At 35.3% G+C, this 23,955-nt stretch overlaps 2 protein-coding genes across 2 annotated transcripts in view; one reads left to right on the top strand and one right to left on the bottom strand.

Moving 5' to 3' along the window:
• Positions 1-8,814: 8,814 nt before the first annotated feature.
• On the top strand, positions 8,815-14,856 carry LOC138320651 (uncharacterized). Its single transcript, XM_069263786.1, has 6 exons — positions 8,815-9,052; positions 10,466-10,570; positions 11,075-11,098; positions 11,590-11,728; positions 12,368-12,447; positions 14,584-14,856. The coding sequence occupies exons 1-6, from the start codon at positions 8,875-8,877 to the stop codon at positions 14,769-14,771; spliced, it is 714 nt and encodes a 237-aa protein (XP_069119887.1). The 5' UTR covers positions 8,815-8,874; the 3' UTR covers positions 14,772-14,856.
• Positions 14,857-15,551: 695 nt separating this feature from the next.
• Positions 15,552-23,955, bottom strand: part of LOC138322105 (pneumococcal serine-rich repeat protein-like) — a 52,484-nt gene continuing 44,080 nt past the window's right edge. The window contains exons 33-36 of the mRNA XM_069266163.1: positions 23,724-23,932; positions 22,808-22,860; positions 17,658-17,705; positions 15,552-17,403 (exon numbers count right to left, since the gene is read on the bottom strand). Of these exons, the coding sequence (XP_069122264.1) occupies positions 17,383-17,403; positions 17,658-17,705; positions 22,808-22,860; positions 23,724-23,932 (331 nt within the window). The 3' untranslated portion in view covers positions 15,552-17,382. The remainder of the gene's footprint in view (positions 17,404-17,657; positions 17,706-22,807; positions 22,861-23,723; positions 23,933-23,955) is intronic.

The raw sequence follows: 23,955 nt of genomic DNA, 5'->3' as shown, positions 1-23,955 counted from the left end.
CACTATACCACGTGACCGCCTAGCTCATTATCTCTGAACCGTAGTCGACACTACCCGTAAATCACGACCAAAACCAACCGATAGCGCTAAAAGCTAGGCGATTCGTTGGGTGGGACTTAATTTTTCATTCATCCAAAGCAATATCCTGACGTATTATCAATAAAAAAAATTGGCTGCACAAATCCTTTAACATATAGCACTTTCTTCCATAGTAAATATCTAATTTTATTCATCCGTACTCTTACATTTACATATTACTTTGCAATTTCATTCCTACATAGTACTTTCTAATTTTCAAAACTTGCATTCACACACATAGCTATTTTAATTGATAATGTTGCATAAAATTTAAGTGTAATTGTATTCACCAAATTCATATCTGTATTAAACTGGCTTTGTGAAGGGTAATTACCAACCACATTCATCAGGGGAGATAATTTACCCAAATTTGAGGAATGCGTATTGGAAAGGGGGGGACCTATATAAGAATAAATACAAAATAAAGCTTAATAACATCTATTTAATAAATTTTAAAATATTTTAATTGACCGTATAGGTTATAACAATAGTGATAATAAAAGAGGTATTAATGACTGTAGCTGATTTATTTGTCCCAATGCCTAGAGCTTCATTAGTTTGTACCATTTTTTCCACCCCTCTTCACATTTAAGTTTAGCATTTTCATCCATACATGTAGAAACATAATTCTGGATTATGTAGTTGTCTTTAAAATGTTTATGAGAGCGTTAATACTAATAGCCCGGCGGATTGGTGACACAATTGTGCTATTATGCTTACAAGCATGAAACTTGGCATATATGTCAAGAAATATATTCTGAGTGAATTTTGATTAGGAGCCACTTGAAAAAAAATTTCTAGACAAATATGGCGCCCATTTTTCAAAATGGCCACTACAAACACTAAAAATATCAATTTCCTTCAAATATGTGAACCTTTTCATTGTCGTTTTCACTAAAAATACCAAACAATGGTAGAATAACGTATTAGTGTACACCGAAAATATGTTATCAAGTAATAATTTGCATTATTCTCAGCAAAACGACAAAATGCTGAGTCAGCAAAACGCAATATAGGACCATATTTTGTTATGAATTGATAAAGACCGATTGTATAATATATTCACAAGAATGATATCTTTACTTTTGATTGGAATATTCGTCAAATATAATGGACCCATATGGATAATGTCCGAGTTCAAACAAAGGATGGACTCAGACACTCAGATAGGGTCATCTACTTAAAAAAAGAACTCCTGTTTCCAATTTTTGGTGGAAATGTATCAGATATTAGTTTATATGCATGATGATATTAGGGATTTCTAGCAGATCTTTCATTTGGGTAATTTACAGAAATTGTGGTTTATGAAGGGGAAAAGTCGACAGCAGACCACCAAGTAAGTATCCAAATGAAAGTAGAGTAGATTTTATAAGACTCTCTGTCGAAATATAATCCTTTTCATCACTGGTTTTTCATGTCATATTAGACATTTCGATCTCCGATGCAAGCAGCGAGACAAAAGTTCAAGATTTTTTTTTTTTATGTGATATTTGTTTATTAAAGGGCCACTTACCTTTCCGAAACGGCTTTTAATTTTTGAAATAGGAATGTAAAACGAGATCAATAATTTTGTAGAGTCGGAGGATTTATAAACTATACGTTTACTAACACACTTATCATCACCTTCAGAACTGTTTAATTAGAATAAATAAAATGTTAATTTTCATAACGCGGGTCGTTTTATGTTTCCCGCCGTCGTCCTAAATGCCGCGCGGTAGTTGACTATCACTGCGCCAGACGGCAAACAGCGAAATGAATCTCCACTGTTATCGTACGTAAGACAGGAAATCTTGCATATGTTTCGTGTTGTAACCTCATCTTAAGCCATCGATATATATTTTCTTTTGTTATTTAAGTTTTTAAGAAACCTTTAAATTTTGCTCCGGAAATGTAGTGGGCCTTTAAAGGCCCACCACGTTTCTGAAACGGAAATGGCTTTTAATTTTTAAAATGGGAGTGTAAAACGATATCGATAATTTTGTAGAGTCGCAAAAGTAACTAACTTACCGTTAATACTACACGTATCATCACCTTCTGAACAGTTTGATTAAAAGGAATGAAATGTTAATTTTCATAACCCGGCTCGTCTTATGTTTCCTGCATTCACACTGTATTAGTTTTTGAAATAGGAAAATATTTCCCATTAAATGCCAAACATAATTTACAATACATTGTGAATAAAACCAAAATAATGACCAGGAAAGGATAGACTGACCCACCTGTAACACTTAAATATATAGGGGATTATTCTGCCTCTCCACACATAATCGCTATATTTTTGCAGGTTTTTGAATAACTCTACCTCTTCTCGTCATGGTGGGTAAAACTTAGTCCGCTAAACCTGCCTACATTATTAGGCCTTTTTAATTATTTTTTTGCCTAATATATAGACTATATATTAGGCAAAAACAAAAAACAAAAAAACAAAACAAACAAAAAAATTAAAAAGCCTAATAATATAGGCAGGTTTAGCGGACTAGGTAAAACTGGCCTGTTTACATTTGAATGTACTTTCTGGCAACTGTGGACGGATAACTTTGGAATTTTCATCACTTGCGACATTGTCCAATATCTCATCCATGACGTCATCCATGTTCATATCGCTGTGGACTTGTTTCTCATCCTTGGCTTTAATGATGTTTTAATGATGTGTTCGGGTTTCTCCTGTACTGGGAAACATCTAAACCTGATAGTTCGCTATGCTTCCGGGTTTCCATTGATCACAATGTCTGAATCTAATTTGTTCTCCTGGAGATAGTTTGGGAAGTGATTTACACATTCTATCGTGGAAATATTTCTAACTTGTTCTTCTGTTCAGTTTGGATAGTAATTAACACATTCTGTCGTGGAACTATTTCTGTCTTTCCTGAGTTGTCTCCCTTTTCTCTCTGGTTTTTCTTGAGTCCACCACTTGTGACTCTACTCAAAGCAAAAAAAAAGACATAATTTCAAAATGGCCGCAAAATGGGCCATTTCTTAAAATCCCCGTATACAAAAATCTACTAAAAGTAGAATTGTATTTTTCCCACAAAATTTGCAACTGGCAGCATGCTACAGATATTGATAGATTGAATTTGAAAATCTCATATCTTCTTTGATCTTTGTCGAAACGAGACTTCAACGGGACTGGAACCTCAGAAGAATACACCTTAAGTGGGCAAGCGAAACGCGCGAAATCTCGAATAAACTTGCGGTAATATCCGCGCACGCCAAGGAAAGATCTGACTTGCGCCACGGATTGGGGTACAGGTCATTCGCGAACGGCTTGCGCTTTGGATGGTTCGGTAGCAACACCATCTCCCGACACTATGTGTCCGAGGAAGCTTACTCTTTCCGCGAACAGCGTACATTTACGTGTCATCAAAGTATTTTAAACATTTTTTTTATAATTAACATTATTATTCATTTTTTTTCATCAATACATGTAACGTACACAAGACAACTGTGATCAATGATCATCATACATACTCAATATGTATTTACTCTTTCTCACATGTGTAATCATACATACCCTTACACTCATGCATAGCAGTTTCTCATGTTGTAGTTTATCAATATACAAACACCAAATACTCACTTAATTGCTTAGAGTGTTTCCTGGTCATTACACTTGCATTCACATACCCACAGCACTAATTTGTTTTTTTCAAGTTTAACATTTTATCTATCCATACATTTACCGCTATCTAATTGGACTGATTATCTAATCTAAAGTTAGATATATTCTTGTTTGAATGTTTGAAATGGTGTAAATGGAATGTTTTGAAACTGGAAATATCTTCATCATAAAGCTAGAATAACCATTTACTCGAAAAACTCAAATTGTAGATCTAACGTATACGTGTATGTGCTGTATAGATGTATAGTACTAGGCTTACCTTGTGTAGCCGCGGACTACTGTGACATCACTATACCACGTGACCGCCTAGCTCATTATCTCTGAACCGTAGTCGACACTACCCGTAAATCACGACCAAAACCAACCGATAGCGCTAAAAGCTAGGCGATTCGTTGGGTGGGACTTCATTTTTCATTCATCCAAAGCAATATCCTGACGTATTATCAATAAAAAATTTTGGCTGCACAAATCCTTTAACATATAGCACTTTCTTCTATAGTAAATATCTAATTTTATTCATCCGTACGCTTACATTTACATATCACTTTGCAATTTCATTCCCACATAGTACTTTCTAATTTTCAAAACTTGCATTCACACACATAGTTTTTTTAATTGATAATGTTGCATAAAGTTTAAGTGTAATTGTATTCACCAAATTCATATCTGTATTAAACTGGCTTTGTGAAGGGTAATTACCAACCACATTCATCAGGGGAGATAATTTACCCAAATTTGAGGAATGCGTATTGGAAAGGGGGGGACCTATATGAGAATAAATACAAAATAAAGCTTAATAACATCTATTTAATAAATTTCAAAATATTTTAATTGATCGTATAGGTTATAACAATAGCGATAATAAAAGAGGTATTAATGACTGTAGCTGATTTATTTGTCCCAATGCCTAGAGCTTCATTAGTTTGTACCATTTTTTCCACCCCTCTTCACATTTAAGTTTAGCATTTTCATCCATACATGTAGAAACATAATTCTGGATTATGTAGTTGTCTTTAAAATGTTTATGAGAGCGTTAATACTAATAGTCCGGCGGATTGGTGACACAATTGTGCTATTATGCTTACAAGCATGAAACTTGGCATATATGTCAAGAAATATATTCTGAGTGAATTTTGATTAGGAGCCACTTGAAAAAAAAATTCCTAGACAAATATGGCGCCCATCCAAAATGGCCACTACAAACACTAAAAAGATCAATTTCCTTCAAATATATTAACCTTTTCATTGTCGTTTTCACTAACAATACCAAACAATGGTAGAATAACGTATTAGTGTACACCGAAAATATGTTATCAAGTAATAATTTGCATTATTGTCATCAAAACAACAAAATGCTGAGTCAGCAAAACGCAATATAGGACCATATTTTGTTATGAATTGATAAAGACCGATTGTATAATATATTCACAAGAATGATATCTTTACTTTTGATTGGAATATTCGTCAAATATAATGGACCCATATGGATAATGTCCGAGTTCAAACAAAGGATGGACTCAGACACTCAGATAGGGTCATCTACTTAAAAAAGAACTCCTGTTTCCAATTTTTGGTGGAAATGTATCAGATATTATTTTATATGCATGATGATATTAGGGATTTCTAGCAGATCTTTCATTTGGGTAATTTATAGAAATCATTGTGGTTTATGAAGGGGAAAAGGCGACAGCAGACCACCAAGTAAGTATCCAAATACATTAATTTAAGCATTTACTGCCAGTCTGTTTGTTAAAATTTAGCTGACTTCACCAGTTGCATGTTGCACATTCAAGAAACGATTGTATAGTTCGAATCTGATAGTAGTAATGAGGCTTAATTCAACTTAATTCGACATCACAAACAGAAACTCCCAGTCGTGAAAGGATTTGCGTTTGGTTTTGTTATTGGAGTAGTATTCCTGTCACAGAAATGCGAATCATTGTGGAATTTGAAGAGTGAAAGGCGACTGCAGAATACCAACCACGCTTCCAAATACCACAATGCAAACATTTTCTTTCAGTCTATATGTTAAATGTTAATATACCTGTCTTCACTTACTCTGAAGACCACTCGTAGGTTTCACATTCAAGAAAAGACCTAATTCGACTTACCAATATGTGGCCGTGATAATACTTCAGTTAGCATTACAGTTAACACCCTCCATGAAATCGGTATCATCGTCCATAGCAGCTTCCAACCATCCTTAATGACCCATCCCAATTTTTCAGGACTCAGTTAGTCCATGATCGCTTTGGTTGCATTTCCCCATCAATATACTCCCTGATATGTTGCACTTTTGGTGTGCTGCTCCCCATCAATATACTCCCTGATATGTTGCACTTTTGGTGTGCTGCTCAAATGCACCTGTAGTTGGCGGGATCATGTCCAGTGTTCAGCCTTTCTATGTAAACATCTACGGTTTTAGCATAATTTTAGCATACATGGATGAGCAGTGCAAACTTTTCTAATGTACTGAAACCCTTACTTGGTATATATTCTGGTCCCCCCTGATAATGTTGGAAATGCTTGATTTGCTTCTCCGTATATCTTTTACATGTATGTATCCCAAGCAGTTTTCGTGCCTTGTGTTTTACACATCTGGTGTAGGCATGGAATAATGGAAGGGTTAATGATTTCTCAGGGCCACAAGCGGAGGCAGTATCCTGAGCAGAGATGTATCGATAATCTCAAGTTTCAAAGGCCACCAATACTTCGCTGATGCTGAATTTGGTAACAGCTGCTTCTACTAAGGCATCAACTTCTGTATCTGTCCACTGTTTGGATGGGAAATTTTTCATACACTTCATTAACAGCATCTGTCATATGAATGATATCCTCGTGTTGCCTTCCTTATGAATGCAGTGCGAGAGAAGTTCTTGTACAGATAAGACAGGAAAAACATATTGTGCGTAGTTTTCGAATGTTATGACACAACCTAACCTGAAGATGTTTACTATAACTGCTCCGTCAAATCTTCTGTTTCCAGAGCTTCTACATACGTCTCGAGGTAATAAGATCAGATTTCAAACCTTACTTAAGTTGAGAGAGTGATGGTGGACAAGCGTGGTTCTTAGCTAGGTCTTGACTGGCAAGCGATATAAAGTCTTAAGAAAAGTGATTATGGTTTCAATGAGGATACATGTATTTGCAAACTTGTTTCAGATGTCTCTCTTTCGGATGGTTGACTGGATTTGGCCAGTTTGTTCTTTCTTATTGGCTCTGCAATTGCGTTTGATCTGTCCACGAGGTGATCTTTAGTAAAGGCATAAAACTTTTGGTTGCCTTTAAATTCATTGTCTATATTCTGAACTATGTGACTATCAACGAGTCGGCTATGTCCCTTTTATCGAGTCTCACAAGATCACGACTCTATGAATGGATTCCCGTTAAAACGTCAATCAAGTTTCGGACATGTTTGACAAACGCGTGATAACTTGTTTTGTTCTATGTGTTTATTTATGTTTGGTGGGTTTTTTAATGAATGTTTCGAATTCCGTTGTGATTATGACTTATTCTCGTCCTGCAACTCAAAGCTTAGGGATTTGGTTGAAATTCAACAGCACATCGTTCGCTCTTGATTATAACATTGGTTTGGTCATGAGCCAGGTCTATTGCAAATGGACGAAAATGGCCATTTTGTGCATTGCGAAGTTTCTTTTTTATTATTTCTGGATGCATTTTTCACAGTACAACCATATTTATGACATGGGCAGGTAACCATATCGCATAGTTTGTGTGATCTAGACTGAAGAAACCATGTAGCTAGTTTCGCATAACATTGTTCACATATTTACCCTTTATATGCGAGGTGCACGTGCTAACAAAAATACAGAACGATAGAATACATCAAAGAAATCTTGGTTATTTAAGATATTGCGTACCCAAGAATTTAAAATAAAGCATGTTTCTAAAACATCTACATAATGATTTCGTTATTTTTAAGATAATGCTTGTTAAGGCGTGATAAAAACAATTCCGAATAGCATCTTATTTTAAATTTTCGATAAATGGCTAATTGGCGGAAATTCAATATGGCGTCCATTTTGACTATGGCACAACCGGAAGTGCGTCCAATATTAGAAAAAAGTCTTGCCTATTGTGGAATGGTATTGGGATCATGTTGAAAACAATAAGCCACCAAAGAATTGAAAACAATAGGTTATGTTGAAAATTGGACACTGATTTTGGGAAATGTAATTAATTTCACCTTTTTTGGCAGCCATTTTGAACTCTGGTTGTATTGAAATTTATTTAATCATTTGGAATCTATCATACAACACGCATCATTTCCTGCATTTCAGAAACTCTTTTGTAGCATTTAACTGATATTTGACAATCCTATATCGATTTTTCTATTTTAGCGAAAATTCTGAATGGCGGCCATCTTGAATGGCGCATGTAGCTAAAAATAGACATGATTTCAGGTGGCTCCTAATCTTAATTTACCTATAATATATTCTTTTCTTCAATCAGAAAACGGCAAAACTCAGTCATATTGTTTTTATTTCTATACTATCTAGAGCACTACCGCCACCTAATGACGTCAAGAGCAATAACTTCCTGATGAACCCTATTGAAAAGGGCCGTTTTCGATTTCACGGTTTAACTGGTTGGACCAAGTTGTTCGTTTATGAATTAAAGACGGACCTGGTGATTTTATACAGTTTTCAGACGAGCCTCTCACAGGCCTGTAGTAAAAACTGCAGGTCTGTCAGGATTTATACAGGAAATAATGTCTTTAACAAACGGTCGAACCGGTTGTTCCGAATAAACGAAAACGGCCAAGATCATATTCATAATGAAAAGTGATATTCAGTCAGTGTTCGGTTGTTCTGTATAATCTGATTCTGCCATATCGAGGTGTGTCAGGCAGGATAAGAATATAGTAACCTTTCGAAGAACTTTTGTTTACGAACACAAGGTCACTAAACTACACGTAACACATAGTGAAGGATTCTAACATACATAAGTTTAGTGGGACGATGAAAGGTATAAGTAAAGGAATTTCCACAACATCTAAATCGTTGATTCCTAATCTGTCCTTGGATTCATCTGCTAGTTCTCACGCGTCATACCCACGTGATTTACAGATAAGGAAGGAAGAGTTTTAAAGCAACAATACGCGTTAAAACTTCAGTCGAGTTCTACGTTTTGTGAACCAAATCATAAGAGAGAAAATGTTGAAGTATTTAATATGTGTTTCTTTGTCGGTGGTAGTGAGTGAGGCCATCCAATGTCTACCTAACGCGTGCGCCACAGTCAGGTGTGCGGCAGTCACCGAGGACACCTGTAACGGACTTTTTGTGCCAAAGGGTGGATTCTGCGGTTGCTGTGATTCGTGTAAAGAAGTCCTCAGTAAGTACACATTTACTTTTGTTTTTGTGAAACTGTTTTTCTAACCTATAAGTAAGTGTCAAATACCGTTCCCAATCAATAGGCGGAACTACACATGCACAGGAGATGGCTGGTAAAGAGGGACCTAAAGACTGTGTTATAATTTAATAGTCAGACGAACCTAGGGTTACTATCACCGTTGTTATATCCACCCCTGGACTGTCTCTGTAAAAACCTAAAGACAGTTCAGGAGGAAAAATGATCAATAACAATCCCTAACAGAAACTTCTTTTAAAGAGTACGACGCCCAACTTCAAAGCGGCAAAGTCAACCACATTGTAACGTTTTTCAAATCTTTTGAAAGTATTGAGAATGGTGATAGGTTTTCTGAACCAATGGTATTGTGTCGCCCTTTACCCCAACCTAACCATTCACTCTTTGACGCACCCCAGCCAAAGCATATAACACATCCCTGCTGTCAAAGGTGCGATTTTCTACACTGTCACACAAAGAACAATCCTAATACCAGAATGCAAAACAAAAAATTGTTGATCAGAAGATTTTTTAGTTTTTTTCTTCTCGCGCATTGTTGCGTTTAAAAGTCATTGGAAAAGCTTAGCGCCCTTGTTTAGAAGGATGAAAGGGTTTTTTGGGAAAGAAAGACTGTTCGTTTATATGTATTTGTTGATAAAGGCAACGAGTGAAAAGAAAGGTAATTGTTGAGAGCAATAGAGTTGTAATATGCAGGAGCTATTGTTGTATAGGAAAAAACATCACTATCAGTTTCAGACTGAAAAGTCTGACTAAAAAGATAGCCAGAACATATCTTCCGCTTCAACAGTAGCTACAATGTACAGATGTTAGGGACGTCTGTACTGTTAACCTGTCAGCTGGGACACTTCAACGATAACATGTCAGTAGATAAGATAAAAATGACTCAGAAGGAAAAAAATACTCCACAGGAAAGTAGTTTTACGTAAGATAAAAAATGACTCAGAAGGGAAAAATACTCCACAGGAAAGTGGTTTTTCGTAGACTAAATGATACATGTTAAGATGTTCATAACAAAGCGCCTCACAACCAGTATGAATATCAATCAGAGGTCATACTTTTATATAATAACTATATGGTATATTTGTCATTAAAGTGGTGTTCTTGATTTTAAGTTTTTTAGAACACTGAACTTTTTCGCATGTCGGTGGGGAAGAAAGATCTATCGTGCTGTTACCATCATTTAAACAGTTACACATGTGGAATAATTTTTTGATTAAATTATGAAATAGACATCAGATTGTTTCTAGAGAATGGCGCTGCCAATGATAAAATGCAATTTCAAATGTTGTTAGTTACGTTACTGATGCATATAAAACACATATATATAACGGATAGAATACTTAATAACAATAGTATATTAACCCAGTGTTTTGTCCGCAGTTGAGGGGGCGTACTGTGGCTCCGGGTTCCTGTTGGGATTCCCCAGTAAATCTCAGTGTGGTGACGGACTCGAATGCGACATCCACACCATGAGATGTGTTTCAAGTAAGTAACTATATTAATGTAGCAAACAATGACTTTTGAAGTTCGTAAAAGTTATCAGAGAGTGACTGATTTGGAAATTTGCCATGAATGGAACAATGACAAAAATTACCCCATAATTGAAGTTTTTCGTGTATGTATGTGATACTGCTCCACGAAACCATACTAATTGGAGAAAACCCCTTGTAAAAGTGCACAACATAATGTCGACGAAATTGATAATTAAGAGACAAATTGTTATTGAAATTGTTGTTAAAGGTAACTCTGGCCAGAGAGTCATTACACTTTTGATAACCTTCTATTTCCAGAAAGTGTTAAAGATTAAGTCTTATCCAAATATTGGAATTTCTAACCGATTTCTTTATGATATCTTAAACGAAAAGTTGCAATTAACTGAAAGTTAAACTAAGATCTGATATACTCGACGATCACGTATTATATCAACGTTAGTGAAACATTGCTATAACTATTACATACGTTGGCCATAATACGTTTTCTTTCTTCCAGAAACTCGTGTAGCTCGCGAAACACGTAAGTCCATGTTTGATTCTGGTTTAACGAATAATAAGTTTACTCTGTGATCGAAGTCAAGCTTGGATTATATTATTATTTTGGAACTACTAGATTTGATGAATAAATATAACTCTATGGGCGCTAAAGTGTCAATTGGATTACTGTCAAATAATAGAAGTCTGACAAGTTTGTGAAAACAAACATTAACTAGTTCAATATAAATATACGCTTACATTTCTTTTTACTGAATTCATGTCTCACCAGAAACATATTACAATTGAAAATAATACAATATGGGTCGGAGTAAATTCCATTCTTGGGGTTCTCAACATCATATCCGCTAACTATTTGCTACCATGTCTGATTGCTCAGAAAAATCAATGTACTTTTTATGCAAAGCTAGCAGCTCTAATACATCATCAACATATGAAAACCTACTTGATATATATATGCCGTTCAAAGAATGAGCCCACAAGCGGTAATTTGATTTTGTATCTCGTTTACCAAAGAAACTGCTACTTGTGCCGAGGCCCACCAGCAGTACCTAGCCACCCAACAGCAGAATGGCGGGTTTGGACTTCTTGGAGCCGTGGAACCCAAATGCGACAATGATGGTTTCTACCAGGCCAAACAGTGCGAGGGATCAGTGTAGGTTTATACTCGATATCTTAGATTAGATTTGTTTTCAAATTGAAGAAGAAAAGATTTAGGTTAAAAATTAGGTTTACTATATTTTAAGAAAACCCAAATGATACAAATTCAAGAGGAGAACGTGGTTTGTAAGGTTTTTATGAATCATCTTCGCTAGCTAAGTTTTACGTTCGCTCACTCCCCTTAAGGAAAGAAACATGTCTTCTACTGCTATTCAAGAGAGAAGCCGGTCTTCTACTGCTATTCAAGAGAGAGGCCGGTCTTCTACTGCTCTTCAAGAGAGAAGTCGGTCTTCTACTGTTATTTAAGAGAGAAGCCGGTCTTCTACTCTACTGCTATTCTAGAGAGCAGCCGGTTTTCTACTGCTATTCACTAGAGAAGCCGGTATTCTACTGCTTTTGAAATTGATCTGAAATATGCGGATTGCAGAGGATTGTGGGTAATTAGAGTCATTGCAATACTACGACTGAAGCGCTTCTTTACACATTCACATTTTGATCACATAAACGATTTCTGAATGGCACGTCACTGAAAAGCTCCGGCGAACATTGTTCACTGGTTGTACTAAATGTTACACGATTGGTATACCAAGTTAATTTTCCAGCTGATCCAACTATTTTGTCTCTCCACGTGTAGATGTACCTGTGTATCCAAGGAAGGCAAAGACATCCTCGATTATCGTGCTGATATTTGGATGTCACAGGACATGGATTGTCGTAAGTTAAACAAACCACAACTTTGGTTTAATTTTCAATCTTTTAAATTAACAGCATCCTCTAGGAGTCAAATTGTCACCTTGAATCGCATCATGGCTTAATTAAGCAGTCAGCAACATATTCCCCGGTATATCCTTGTTAAACTGATACAATAACAGGAGTTATAGCGTACTGTGAACCGCTTAATATTTATGAGATACAAATTTTCGCGTAACATTGCGGGAGACAGGTATACATAATACACAGTTACACACAATACACAGGTATACACAATGCAAAGGTATATAAAATACACAGGTATACACAATACAAAGGTATACACAATACACAGGTATACACAATACAAAGGTATACAAAATACACAGGTATACACAATACAAAGGTATACAAAATACACAGGTATACACAATACACAGGTATACACAATACACAGGTATACACAATACACATGTATACACAATACACATGTATACACAATACACAGGTATACACAATACACAGGTATTCACAATGCACGGGTATACACAATACACAGGTATACACAATACACAGGTATACACAATACACAGGTATACACAATACAAAGGTATACACAATACACAGGTATACACAATACACAGGTATACACAATACACAGGTATACACAATACACATGTATACACAATACACATGTATACACAATACACAGGTATACACAATACACAGGTATACACAATACACAGGTATACACAATACACAGGTATACACAATGCACAGGTATACACAATACACAGGTATACACAATACACAGGTATACACAATACACATGTATACACAATACACAGGTATACACAATACACAGGTATTCACAATGCACGGGTATACACAATACACATGTATACACAATACACAGGTATACACAATACACATGTATACACAATACACATGTATACACAATACACAGGTATTCACAATGCACAGGTATACACAATACACATGTATACACAATACACAGGTATACACAATACACAGGTATTCACAATACACATGTATACACAATACACATGTATACACAATACACAGGTATACACAATACACATGTATACACAATACACAGGTATACACAATACACAGGTATACACAATACACAGGTATACACAATACACAGGTATACACAATACACAGGTATACACAATACACAGGTATACACAATACACATGTATACACAATGCACAGGTATACACAATACACAGGTATACACAATACACAGGTATACACAATACACATGTATACACAATACACAGGTATACACAATACACAGGTATACACAATACACAGGTATTCACAATGCACAGGTATACACAGGTATTCACAATACACAGGTATACACAATACACATGTATACACAATACACAGGTATACACAGGTATTCACAATACACAGGTATACACAATACACAGGTATACACAATACACATGTATACACAATACACAGGTATACACAGGTATTCACAATGCACAGGTATACACAATACACATGTATACACAATACACAGGTATACACAGGTATTCACAATACACAGGTATACACAATACACAGGTATACACAATACACATGTATACACAATACACAGGTATACACAGGTATACACAATACACAGGTATACACAATACACATGTATACACAATACACAGGTATACACAGGTATTCACAATACACAGGTATTCACAATACACAGGTATACACAATACAAAGGTATACACAATACAAAGGTATACACAATGCACAGGTATACACAATACACAGGTATACACAATACACAGGTATACACAATACACAGGTATACACAATACACATGTATACACAATACACAGGTATACACAATACACAGGTATACACAATACACAGGTATTCACAATGCACAGGTATTCACAATACACAGGTATACACAATGCACAGGTATTCACAATGCACAGGTATTCACAATGCACAGGCTTTTGAAAATAAAATGAAATTACTCTTTGTTCTCTGTTATACATGCACATATATCGACAACAAATCTTTGAGTCATTCCATAAGGTCTTAACATCATATGGGAATTTAATGCATTACTTTAATTTCATTACAAAGGTAATTTAATTATTTGATTGGCTACAGAATGTGCACGTGACCAACATGAGTACATGGAAACCGGTTTGATTGGTCGCTTCTTCTACTGCACATCTAATGGTAATTACCAGAAACATCAATGTCTTGGATCTGTCTGTCACTGTATCGACAACCACGGACAGATGGTCGGAACACAGACCGTCAGCATTGGGGACCTGGACAAACTACAGTGCTGATTTAATCATCAGTGACCCTCACTACCAAATGTTATGTAAAAGTTTTGTTATAAAGTGAATGGTAATAAATTGGTAACACCAGGAATCCTTTTGTGTTGTTGCTATTTTATATTAGAAAATTATAATAAGAAAGAAAGTTCAAAGCAATGAAGGTTTTTCAATTTGCAAGAGTTCTCTCTACTATAGACTGTATTTCTTCTGTGACATACCCTATGAAGTCACCTCACTAGTAACACCCATGTATTCTTCGCATTTCCAAATCGATTTGAATTTATATATGAATTTACACATTTTACATAAAAAATAAGATTGAACAAATCTTTTAAGTATATCCCGTTTTCCAATATGAAATGAAGTAAAACTGAAGGTACGATTAAGACTTTCAAGCTAAAAAAAAGAAATACTTTCAGCGGTCACTTGCTGCTTGTCATTGGAACAAACTTGGAATTCCCCAGATATGTAGTTCGACTATAGACAATGAACCATCACAATAAAGGCTCAGTGTTATATTTTATCGTTTTGGTATTCATTATTACATTTTAAATTCTGACTAAACTGAAAAAAATTAGAACTATCTTCAAGGAAGCCAACCCCGCTCCTTCGCTCAATTAGTTTTAGAAAAGGGGCATAACTCTGAAAATGGGAGGCATCTTCAATACATCTTCATTGTATAAGCCACAGACTTTCGTCGATATCACTTCGGTGGTCTATCATTGAAATTAATAGCAAGAACTCATAAGATAAATAACCAATTGACACACAAAGAACAACAACAATATGTTAGCAATATGAAAATATACTTTATTTCTGATGTAATATAGCGTTAGGATTTTGTATCAAACTGATGATGGATGCTACTCTATGACAATATCACATTTATAGATTGGCATCTTATACAACATTCTAGGTTAGGAAGCTATGGCAAGCATTTTACCTTTAATGACTTAAGCAAACGTGCAATATTCTGACAGGTAAACATCAATTACTTTAAACATAAAAAAATTTACTTGTGATATTTTGCAAGTAAACGTCGTTTACTTTGGGCTCTCATGTATTTAACCTGCCAATCGTCGGTATATAAAGCAAAAATACAAAAATTAAAATATCTTTCGACTTCAGAAACGTCAATATAAAACTTCGTATTATTGACCAATTGTAATGTAACAAAGGTTTTGCGTTGAGCATAACATGAGTGTAAATTGTCAATATTTTTTAAACTAAAGAATTCACCACCTTTTTTACAAACATTGCAGAGGAATCTTTGAATAAAAATAAAACTGTACTAGTTAATCCAGTAATAACACAAAAATCTTTAATTTTCCCCAATAAATATTTTTGTCAAAGAAGGAGTTATAATTGATTAAGTAAATTTCAAGTGTATATTCTACTGTAAAAACGAAGAACAGACATATTCATCTGCATGTGTGTATATGGTGTGATCTACGAGAGAGATAAAAAATTTATCTAAAATTTCGACAAATCATCATTTTATAAGCGCGCACGTAACGTCTGTAAATGGTCAGATGTTGATCTCTAAAAACTCCTACACGTGAGCGCGTGAGCTTACGCCAGAATCAAACACGCATTTATGTGAAATTAAAATGATTTTTCTTTCTTTTCCAGGCAACCCATTTTGCTGTGATTATGAATAATGAGCTATATTATCTCAATCAATTTCTGATGAATTATACAGTATTTAAAAATCATTTGGCACAATCAATGCATTACCATATATAGGTTTATCAATTGCAATATATTAATATATATTTATATATCTTCTAATGATATAAAATGTACAACTTTAGTATTCATATATATATAGTATATATTATATAACTTTGTTATATATACACAAAACATTATATACAGTATGATAAACAAATTTGTATCAGGACTTGTAATAGTATATATAAAGAACAATTACAATAAGTAGCCTTCTCTGAAAGCATTACCAACGTAATATTTCATAACAGTATAGATGAATATATGATGATAAAAATGATAATTCTTGGTACCTCAACGTATATGACGGGGGGATTGAAAAACTATTGGTATATATCTATAAGCACTTTTGAAGACATTTTCAAGAATAACATTATAATGTTATATCACATACATTGCAGGAATAACATTTCAACAATGATAACCACATAGCTGAATTTCAAGTATATAGAAAATAATTGAATTTGGAATTTAATGTGAAAGTCGAAATTGCAAAGACTTTCCAGTTTTCTGGAAGCTCAATTTGTGTTCTGTCCACATAAAAAACTGCTTCCATTTACTTTGATCGATGTCCAACTTGTCTACGATATGATTACGCACATTACCCATTGGGTACCTCCTCAAGCACATCCAAACATCGTCTATAGTATTTTATCACAATAACCACACAATGTTACGGATACTGTTCCATGAATTCTAAAGATTTTCAGGGAGCTTATGCCATCCTTCACGTATATCCTGAAGATAATTACGGCTGGATAACCATCTTTTAGGTGTAACGCAATGTCGTAATTAACAGGTTGTCTTGGCGTGGTATTTGGTCTTGTCTCATTTCGATAAATGACCTCGGTCAAAGGCCAGGCCAATGACACTGTGTCTGGTTTTATATTTAGTAACTATCGTCAGGTAACTGAAATGATAAACCAATGCGGTCATTAGCTTGTAATATTTGGTATTATACAATCATATTTCGTAAAAATAGTAATACTTTTAGATCATTCAAATAACCGTCTTCCTATAATCCAACAAATAAAAATCAAATACTTTTTATACACCATAAAAACTGAAACATCCAATTCCTTTCAAGGAAAATATATACGAGACCTTTTCACTAAAGGAAGACCTGCCGACAGTATTTAACATTTGGTAATTATGTTTACTTACATGTGGGTAGATTCTTTCCGTTTTGTAGATAGGTCTCCCGATGTTGAACTGGAAAGTAAAGCGAGTTTGTTAGTCTAAAATCAGTTAATACTACGTCTGTTCTTCGCGAACGATACATACTACTTAGTGGTATACTATTAATTTCACACAGCGTAGATCTAGAATTGGGATCTTATTGGGAAGAACTATATGTCCAATAATATTTCTTTAACGTCGCATATTATAATCAAGACAGAAAAAAATGTAGTATTATACATGTATTACCCTAGTGTGAAGGAGACATGAAGATTTGTTTCCCCGAGATAAATCATGTTACCCTAGGGACACATGGATTATCAAGTGTGAGGGAGAAACAAAGATTAGTATCCTGAGAGAAACATGAATTATCAAGGAGAAACAAATCTTCATGTCTCCCTAACACCTGACTCCGATTTCTCGAAACAAAAGTACAGACTTAAGTCAAAACTTAATTTATGTGAATAAATGTGAATAAAATTGACTTAAGTCAGTTTTTGACTTAAGTTTGTTTCGAGAAATCGGGGCCAGGGCAATAAATGTTTTATTATTCCGAAACTATAACTGTAATAGTGGAGCGGCTAAGCATAAACATCGCTCAAATTTTGAAGAAAGCATGAAACTTTGCATATGGCTTCTTTAGGACATAAGGTTTCAGGAAAAAATGGACCTCCAAAAATCACGGCCTCTGGAGGCCGCCATATTGGTTTTCAAAATGGCCGCCAAAAACCACCTTCTGTGACCCATATCTCACGTTCTATAACAGCTACACCCATACTTTAAACGTCTACACCTATATTATTGATACTTAGGAACATTCTGGTAGTGTTAAACGTCAAGTTGAACGACGCCATTTTGTATTTCAAGATGGCCGCCAACTTTGCGAGCTATATCTGTATATGATTCATTTAAATGATCAATCTGACCTCAAGCAAATAATCATCTGCAAATATAATGAGAGCTAGTATTTACATTTTGATAGTGTTTGTTACATGAATATTTTTTTCTTATTTTAATATCTGCCAATGACCGCCATTTTGAAATCCCAGATGGCTGTTTATGTCAAGTTGTTTCCGAATTTCACTCTGTAAGCGATCGAGCAAAAAATTAAGTTCCCATTCTTAAACGTCTACACCGATATTATTGACATTTATTTTTATTGATACTTAGGATCATTCTTGTAGTGTTTAGACCACCATTTTACATTCCAAGATGGTCGCCAAATTTACTACATGTACCTATATCTATATATAATAATAATAATATAATGAATGGCTTAGCTTACTATAAGCAAATAAAATACCTGCAAATACTGTGAGATTTTATATTTTTAACGTTTGATACAAAATAATTAAATTCTGAAATTCAAGATGTCCGGCAGCATTAGATTAACCGAAACGGCTAATAATTTCTGAAACATTACTTTAAAACATGAGTCCTAGATGGTATTAACTTCTGTAAATATTACACTTAGCATTATCCTCTGAACCAATCTGAATAGATGAATCAAATGCAAACGTTAATTTCCATAAAGCGGGTCGTTTGTGATCACAGACGTCGTCCTTATAAACACACCGTGCTTGACTTTCACTTCGGTTATTTAAAAGTAAATTTAAATCATTTCATCCTTTCGGACACGTAATGGACAATTAGCTCTTTCAATGTGCAGCAGCTTGAAAACATTCCTGTTTCACATATATTTTTATGCCTAAAAGATAATTTCAGCACTAGAATCAAATTTTACATGACACCAATATTGGTCATTCTGGAAAGAAAACTCATGCAAGAACTCAGTGGTGATGTTTTAACTCTAAAAAGAGGCATTGGCAGAGACTTTTTAACATAAAATGTAAGTTCTTATTAAATAGAGAGAAAATACAAATTGCTCAATGAAATGGTCTATACCTATCCCGAGGGAGATTTTCACTACATCAGCACAATGACCTATTGGTATACCTTACACTGTCTACAAATGTAAGATGTGCAAAAACCATATAAAAGATATTGGGGAGACTCATTAATGTCATCTGTCATTTCCGAAAGATAGAAACTGTAAACATTAAAGCAATTGAGGATAATCACGTTTTTGAATATGGAGTGTAAGATATTATTTGCCCGAAGAATGGAAATATTTATAACTGCTAACGAATATTTTTTGCTAAAGCAAGAAGCATTTAAAGCTTCAAATGTTTTTTATTACTGCAACTAAATAATGTATATGGATGATATCACACCTCTTTTTCTGACCACAGCAAGGAAATTATGAGAAAGATATCTAAAAGAAATCACTAAGGCAGTCATCCGAGAGAAACTTTGTATGATGGAGATTCATTTTAATATCAGACCTGCAGACAGAAGTACTAAATGCAAGAATATTATTTGGCATTCGTCTCCCAAGGGAGGCTTTATGGAAGAGATGGCCGATCTTATATTGCATAACCACGTTCATGCCCGGCCATCAACCGCATCTCAGAAAATTTGATGTGAATTCAGGGGAAGATATTCCCTCTATTGTCAATAATCAGATAAAATGTCAGGGAAATTGGTTCGATGCAATCCTGAACGTCTCCAACAACATCAGGAGACTCCACTTAACGAAGGACTTCGAGTAAGTTCATCGCAAGGTTTTGCCGCCAAAGCGTGGATGTCTACCTCGCCTGATATGAACTCTTGTGGTACGTGTATTAAACAAGTCCTTGAGAAGATAGTCATAAGTACCTCTACAAAATTTAGCTGAGCCTTCGTAGAACTTCCAATCACAGGGCATGAAGATGGCGATAACAAGACAGATTATAGTGTTGAATTAAACAGAGATGAAGCTTTATGCTTGCAGTGAAGTATATGCAAAATAACTCCACCTAAACACATAACCACCGCCAGTAAAACATGCATACGGCACCATGGACTGGGCGGAAATAAATTGCAGCGATGGAGAACAGAAGAACCGTAAGCCTTCAAACTAAGTGCGAACAATGGAGATGATAGAGAGTATAAACAATATTGGGACCACATAGACAGAAACTAACTTAGTCAGATATTGGTCATCCGGAACCTTGCCTATGACAAAAAGTGGGACCGATAGTGCAAGCTGCTGATTGTACCACCAGGAACTCTTGCCCACTAACCTAGCTCATTAAAAAAGTTGCAATGAAAAAGTGTTAAGTAAACTGGCAGAGAACCTAGCCACTAAAAGAAAATTGTTTAATCAGCTTTGTCAAAGGCAAATAGGGATGACAGACGTCAATATCATCTGAAGAAGGAATGCATACATACACACGAGAAATAAGATGGATTTGTTCTTAGACATTATAAGGTGATATGCGTCTAGATGTTCTGAATTATATTGATGACTTGACATTTCAAAAGGAGTTTCACTGTGAGGAGAAATTTGAAAGGAAGAAGAATAATAGAATCTAGAAGATTTAGGAATTATTTTTGTAGTGTTGACAATTAATGGCATCCTCGACAATAATCTACGCATGTATCGATGGCGTCATTGTCAAGCACGTGTGAGCTGTCTTTTCCCTACCTCGGTAAAAGACAGAGTTATCTTTTCCATAGCAACCGCGGGATAACCCTGTCAGGTATGGGAGAAATATAAGGTTTGGTAGAAGATACCAATACCCTAAAATGTAGGAATTGGTGTTCCCGTTCCTGCACGTTCCAGCAATGGAAGTAATGGTTAGTGACAAGAAATCAACTGTGGATTTACTGTCGTAACACAGGCGAGAAGGCGCCCTATTGGTCGCAGTAGAAGTGACAATGTATGAGTTGGGTGTTATCTGCAAATGGGCAGTGATTTGGTCAATCGCTGTTGACTTGCAACTTTGCAGATGTTCTAGTTGAGAGGTCGATAAAGCCCATGAAAGATGATCCTTCAATGACGCATGCAGAGTTATAACCCAGGACATCATTCCAATATAATTCAAGGCATGTCATATATATCAACATTTTAAAAGTTTTAGCTTGACTTTTTGCTCACTACAGAGTGAAATGCAGAAACAACTTGAATTTAAACGGCCATCTTGGGTTTCAAAGCGGCGGTCATGTTGAAATTAAAATAAGAATCAAATTATTTATGTATCAAACACTGCAACAGTATAAGTCCTCTCTCTCTATTTACTTAAAGTCAGCTTAGCCAAAAAGATGCGTTGTATATAAAGATATAGCGCACAAATTTGGCGGCTATCTTGAAATACAAAATGATGGCCCTTCTACGTGAAGTTTAACATTACCAGAATGTTCCTAGGTAGCAATGATATGGGTGTAGACGTTTAAAGTTTGGGTCTAGCTTGTATAGAACTTGAGTTATGGGTCGTTAAAGTGTTTTTGCGGCCATTTTGAAAACCAATATGGCGGCCGGCAAGCGCCGTGATTTTTTGGGGTCCATTTTTTTCCTGTAACCTTATGTCACAAAGAAGCCATATGCAAAGTTTCATGCTTTCTTCAAACTTTGAACGATTTGGCCGAAAAATCGACCTTAGCCTGAGCCAAAGAATGCATAAAACTATATAGACTACCTGTGTACAAAGAGTAGACTTAATGGACAGTAGTAATATTGAACAAAAAGGGGGAAATACAACATAAAGATTCTTCAATTATTTATTTTCAACAATTCCAAATATGATAAAAAGTTTTCAACAACTCCTAATCTATAACAGCACATTTCTTTTTGTCTGATATTAATCATTATGAAAACACCCGAGAGGTTCCGATAGGGATACTCGACAGGGAAAACGAAGGAAGTGGGTTCCGAGAGGGGTACTTGATTGGATTGTCTACCGTAAATTTTCTACTCCCCACTAGGCTTCGCTCCGAAAACACAATTACTGTTGTTATATTAGTATTTATGAGCGTAGCCTAGCGGAGAGAATTAATACTAAGGCACCTAATCCAGTCTGTACTCGATATTTGTTTCCCAGACACGTGACACTGATAAACCAATCACCGTTACTGTTGTATCGATGTGGAATAATAATGCTATTCATGATAATGTCCTACTGAAAATACTGATGGTTTGATTGTGTCGAGTATGCTGGTAAAGTAGAATTATAAAAAGTCACAAAGATATTTTAGCGCATCAAAATGAATACCTGCTCAAAGATCGATATACATTTTTTGGCTTTGTCTCTTACCTCCTCTTCCTGTAGAAGAACATTGTTGCACCATTCGGGAGTCGTATCTAAACCTGAAATTCATATATTTTAAATCAAATCACTGTCTTAATATATAGATAAGTTTATATGGCATATTAAAACACTCGAAATATAGGAAACTTTTATGAATTGTGGTTACCCTAGAAATCTCATATTTTTCATGTTGATGATAATAAAATGTATATATAGATCTACATATATGTGTGTTAATATAAGTTATTATGGAGAAATTCTATGTTTGTAAATAACTTAGGAAATGCTTAGAATTATCATTACTTTGTAAACCAGGGAATGCAAATGCAATTAGTTTTCGGCAGTGTTAGTGCAGTGCTTTAGGTATGGTGCCTGGTGCCATTTCTATCAGATGAAGGTGCACAATCTCCAGGTAACATATAGGTAGGAATGTTAGATTAACCCCCTAATGCTCAAATTGAATGTTTTCAATTAATGACACGATTTCTTTTCTCAAACCAGAATTAGTAACATAAAAAAAGTTAATGTCACATGTATTGCACATTTAAGACATAGATAAATCTTTAAAGCGGACAAAACATGACACATAGACCTATTAATCGTACATAAACAGCGAGAGCACATTCCGTTCTTCCCTTGTCAATATTAGTAAACATGCATTTTGTGTTTAGTCATCACAAACCCGGGACCTATACTATCATAGAACAGATGTCAACACGGACCCGAATATCGTATTTAACATGAATTATTTACTTACCCGTCTGTACACAAATAATACTAAATAAATAAAAATAAATATGTGTAAAAAGTTAATACAAGATAAAGAAAATGTTTTAACGCTCGAGTTTCTCTTAATAGTATCTGTCATTATGAGACGAGTATTAAAGAAAACATGATTTCACGGATACAGGGAAACACGTACTCGGATCGTCGAAAGAGTTGCCTGGATCACTGGAGTTGGTCTCGTTATCGTATGGATAGGATATCGGAAACTGTAGGGGGCGATCCCTGTGGACAGTGGGCGCTGTATCATTCCAGGTACTAGGGGAGCCATAAAATTGTCGCCAGTTGGTGTTAAACCGAGGCAGGAATATCGATGACGGTACTGCGTACGATCCTCGTATCCCGTAACTGAAAAACAAAAGTAAAATGAT

This window comes from Argopecten irradians, chromosome 4 (genome assembly GCF_041381155.1).
Source record: "Argopecten irradians isolate NY chromosome 4, Ai_NY, whole genome shotgun sequence".
Classification (NCBI taxonomy): domain Eukaryota; kingdom Metazoa; phylum Mollusca; class Bivalvia; order Pectinida; family Pectinidae; genus Argopecten; species Argopecten irradians.
This window is presented reverse-complemented; position numbering and strand designations above follow the sequence as displayed.

What these genes read in the sequence shown, in the direction of transcription:
- LOC138320651 (XM_069263786.1), top strand. Translation starts at nt 8,875, where the DNA reads ATGTTGAAGTATTTAATATGTGTTTCTTTGTCGGTGGTAGTGAGTGAG. An exon ending in TCGTGTAGCTCGCGAAACAC is followed by an intron (nt 11,099 to 11,589) that starts GTAAGTCCATGT and finishes CGTTTACCAAAG; the next exon opens with AAACTGCTACTTGTGCCGAG. An exon ending in GTCACAGGACATGGATTGTC is followed by an intron (nt 12,448 to 14,583) that starts GTAAGTTAAACA and finishes GATTGGCTACAG; the next exon opens with AATGTGCACGTGACCAACAT.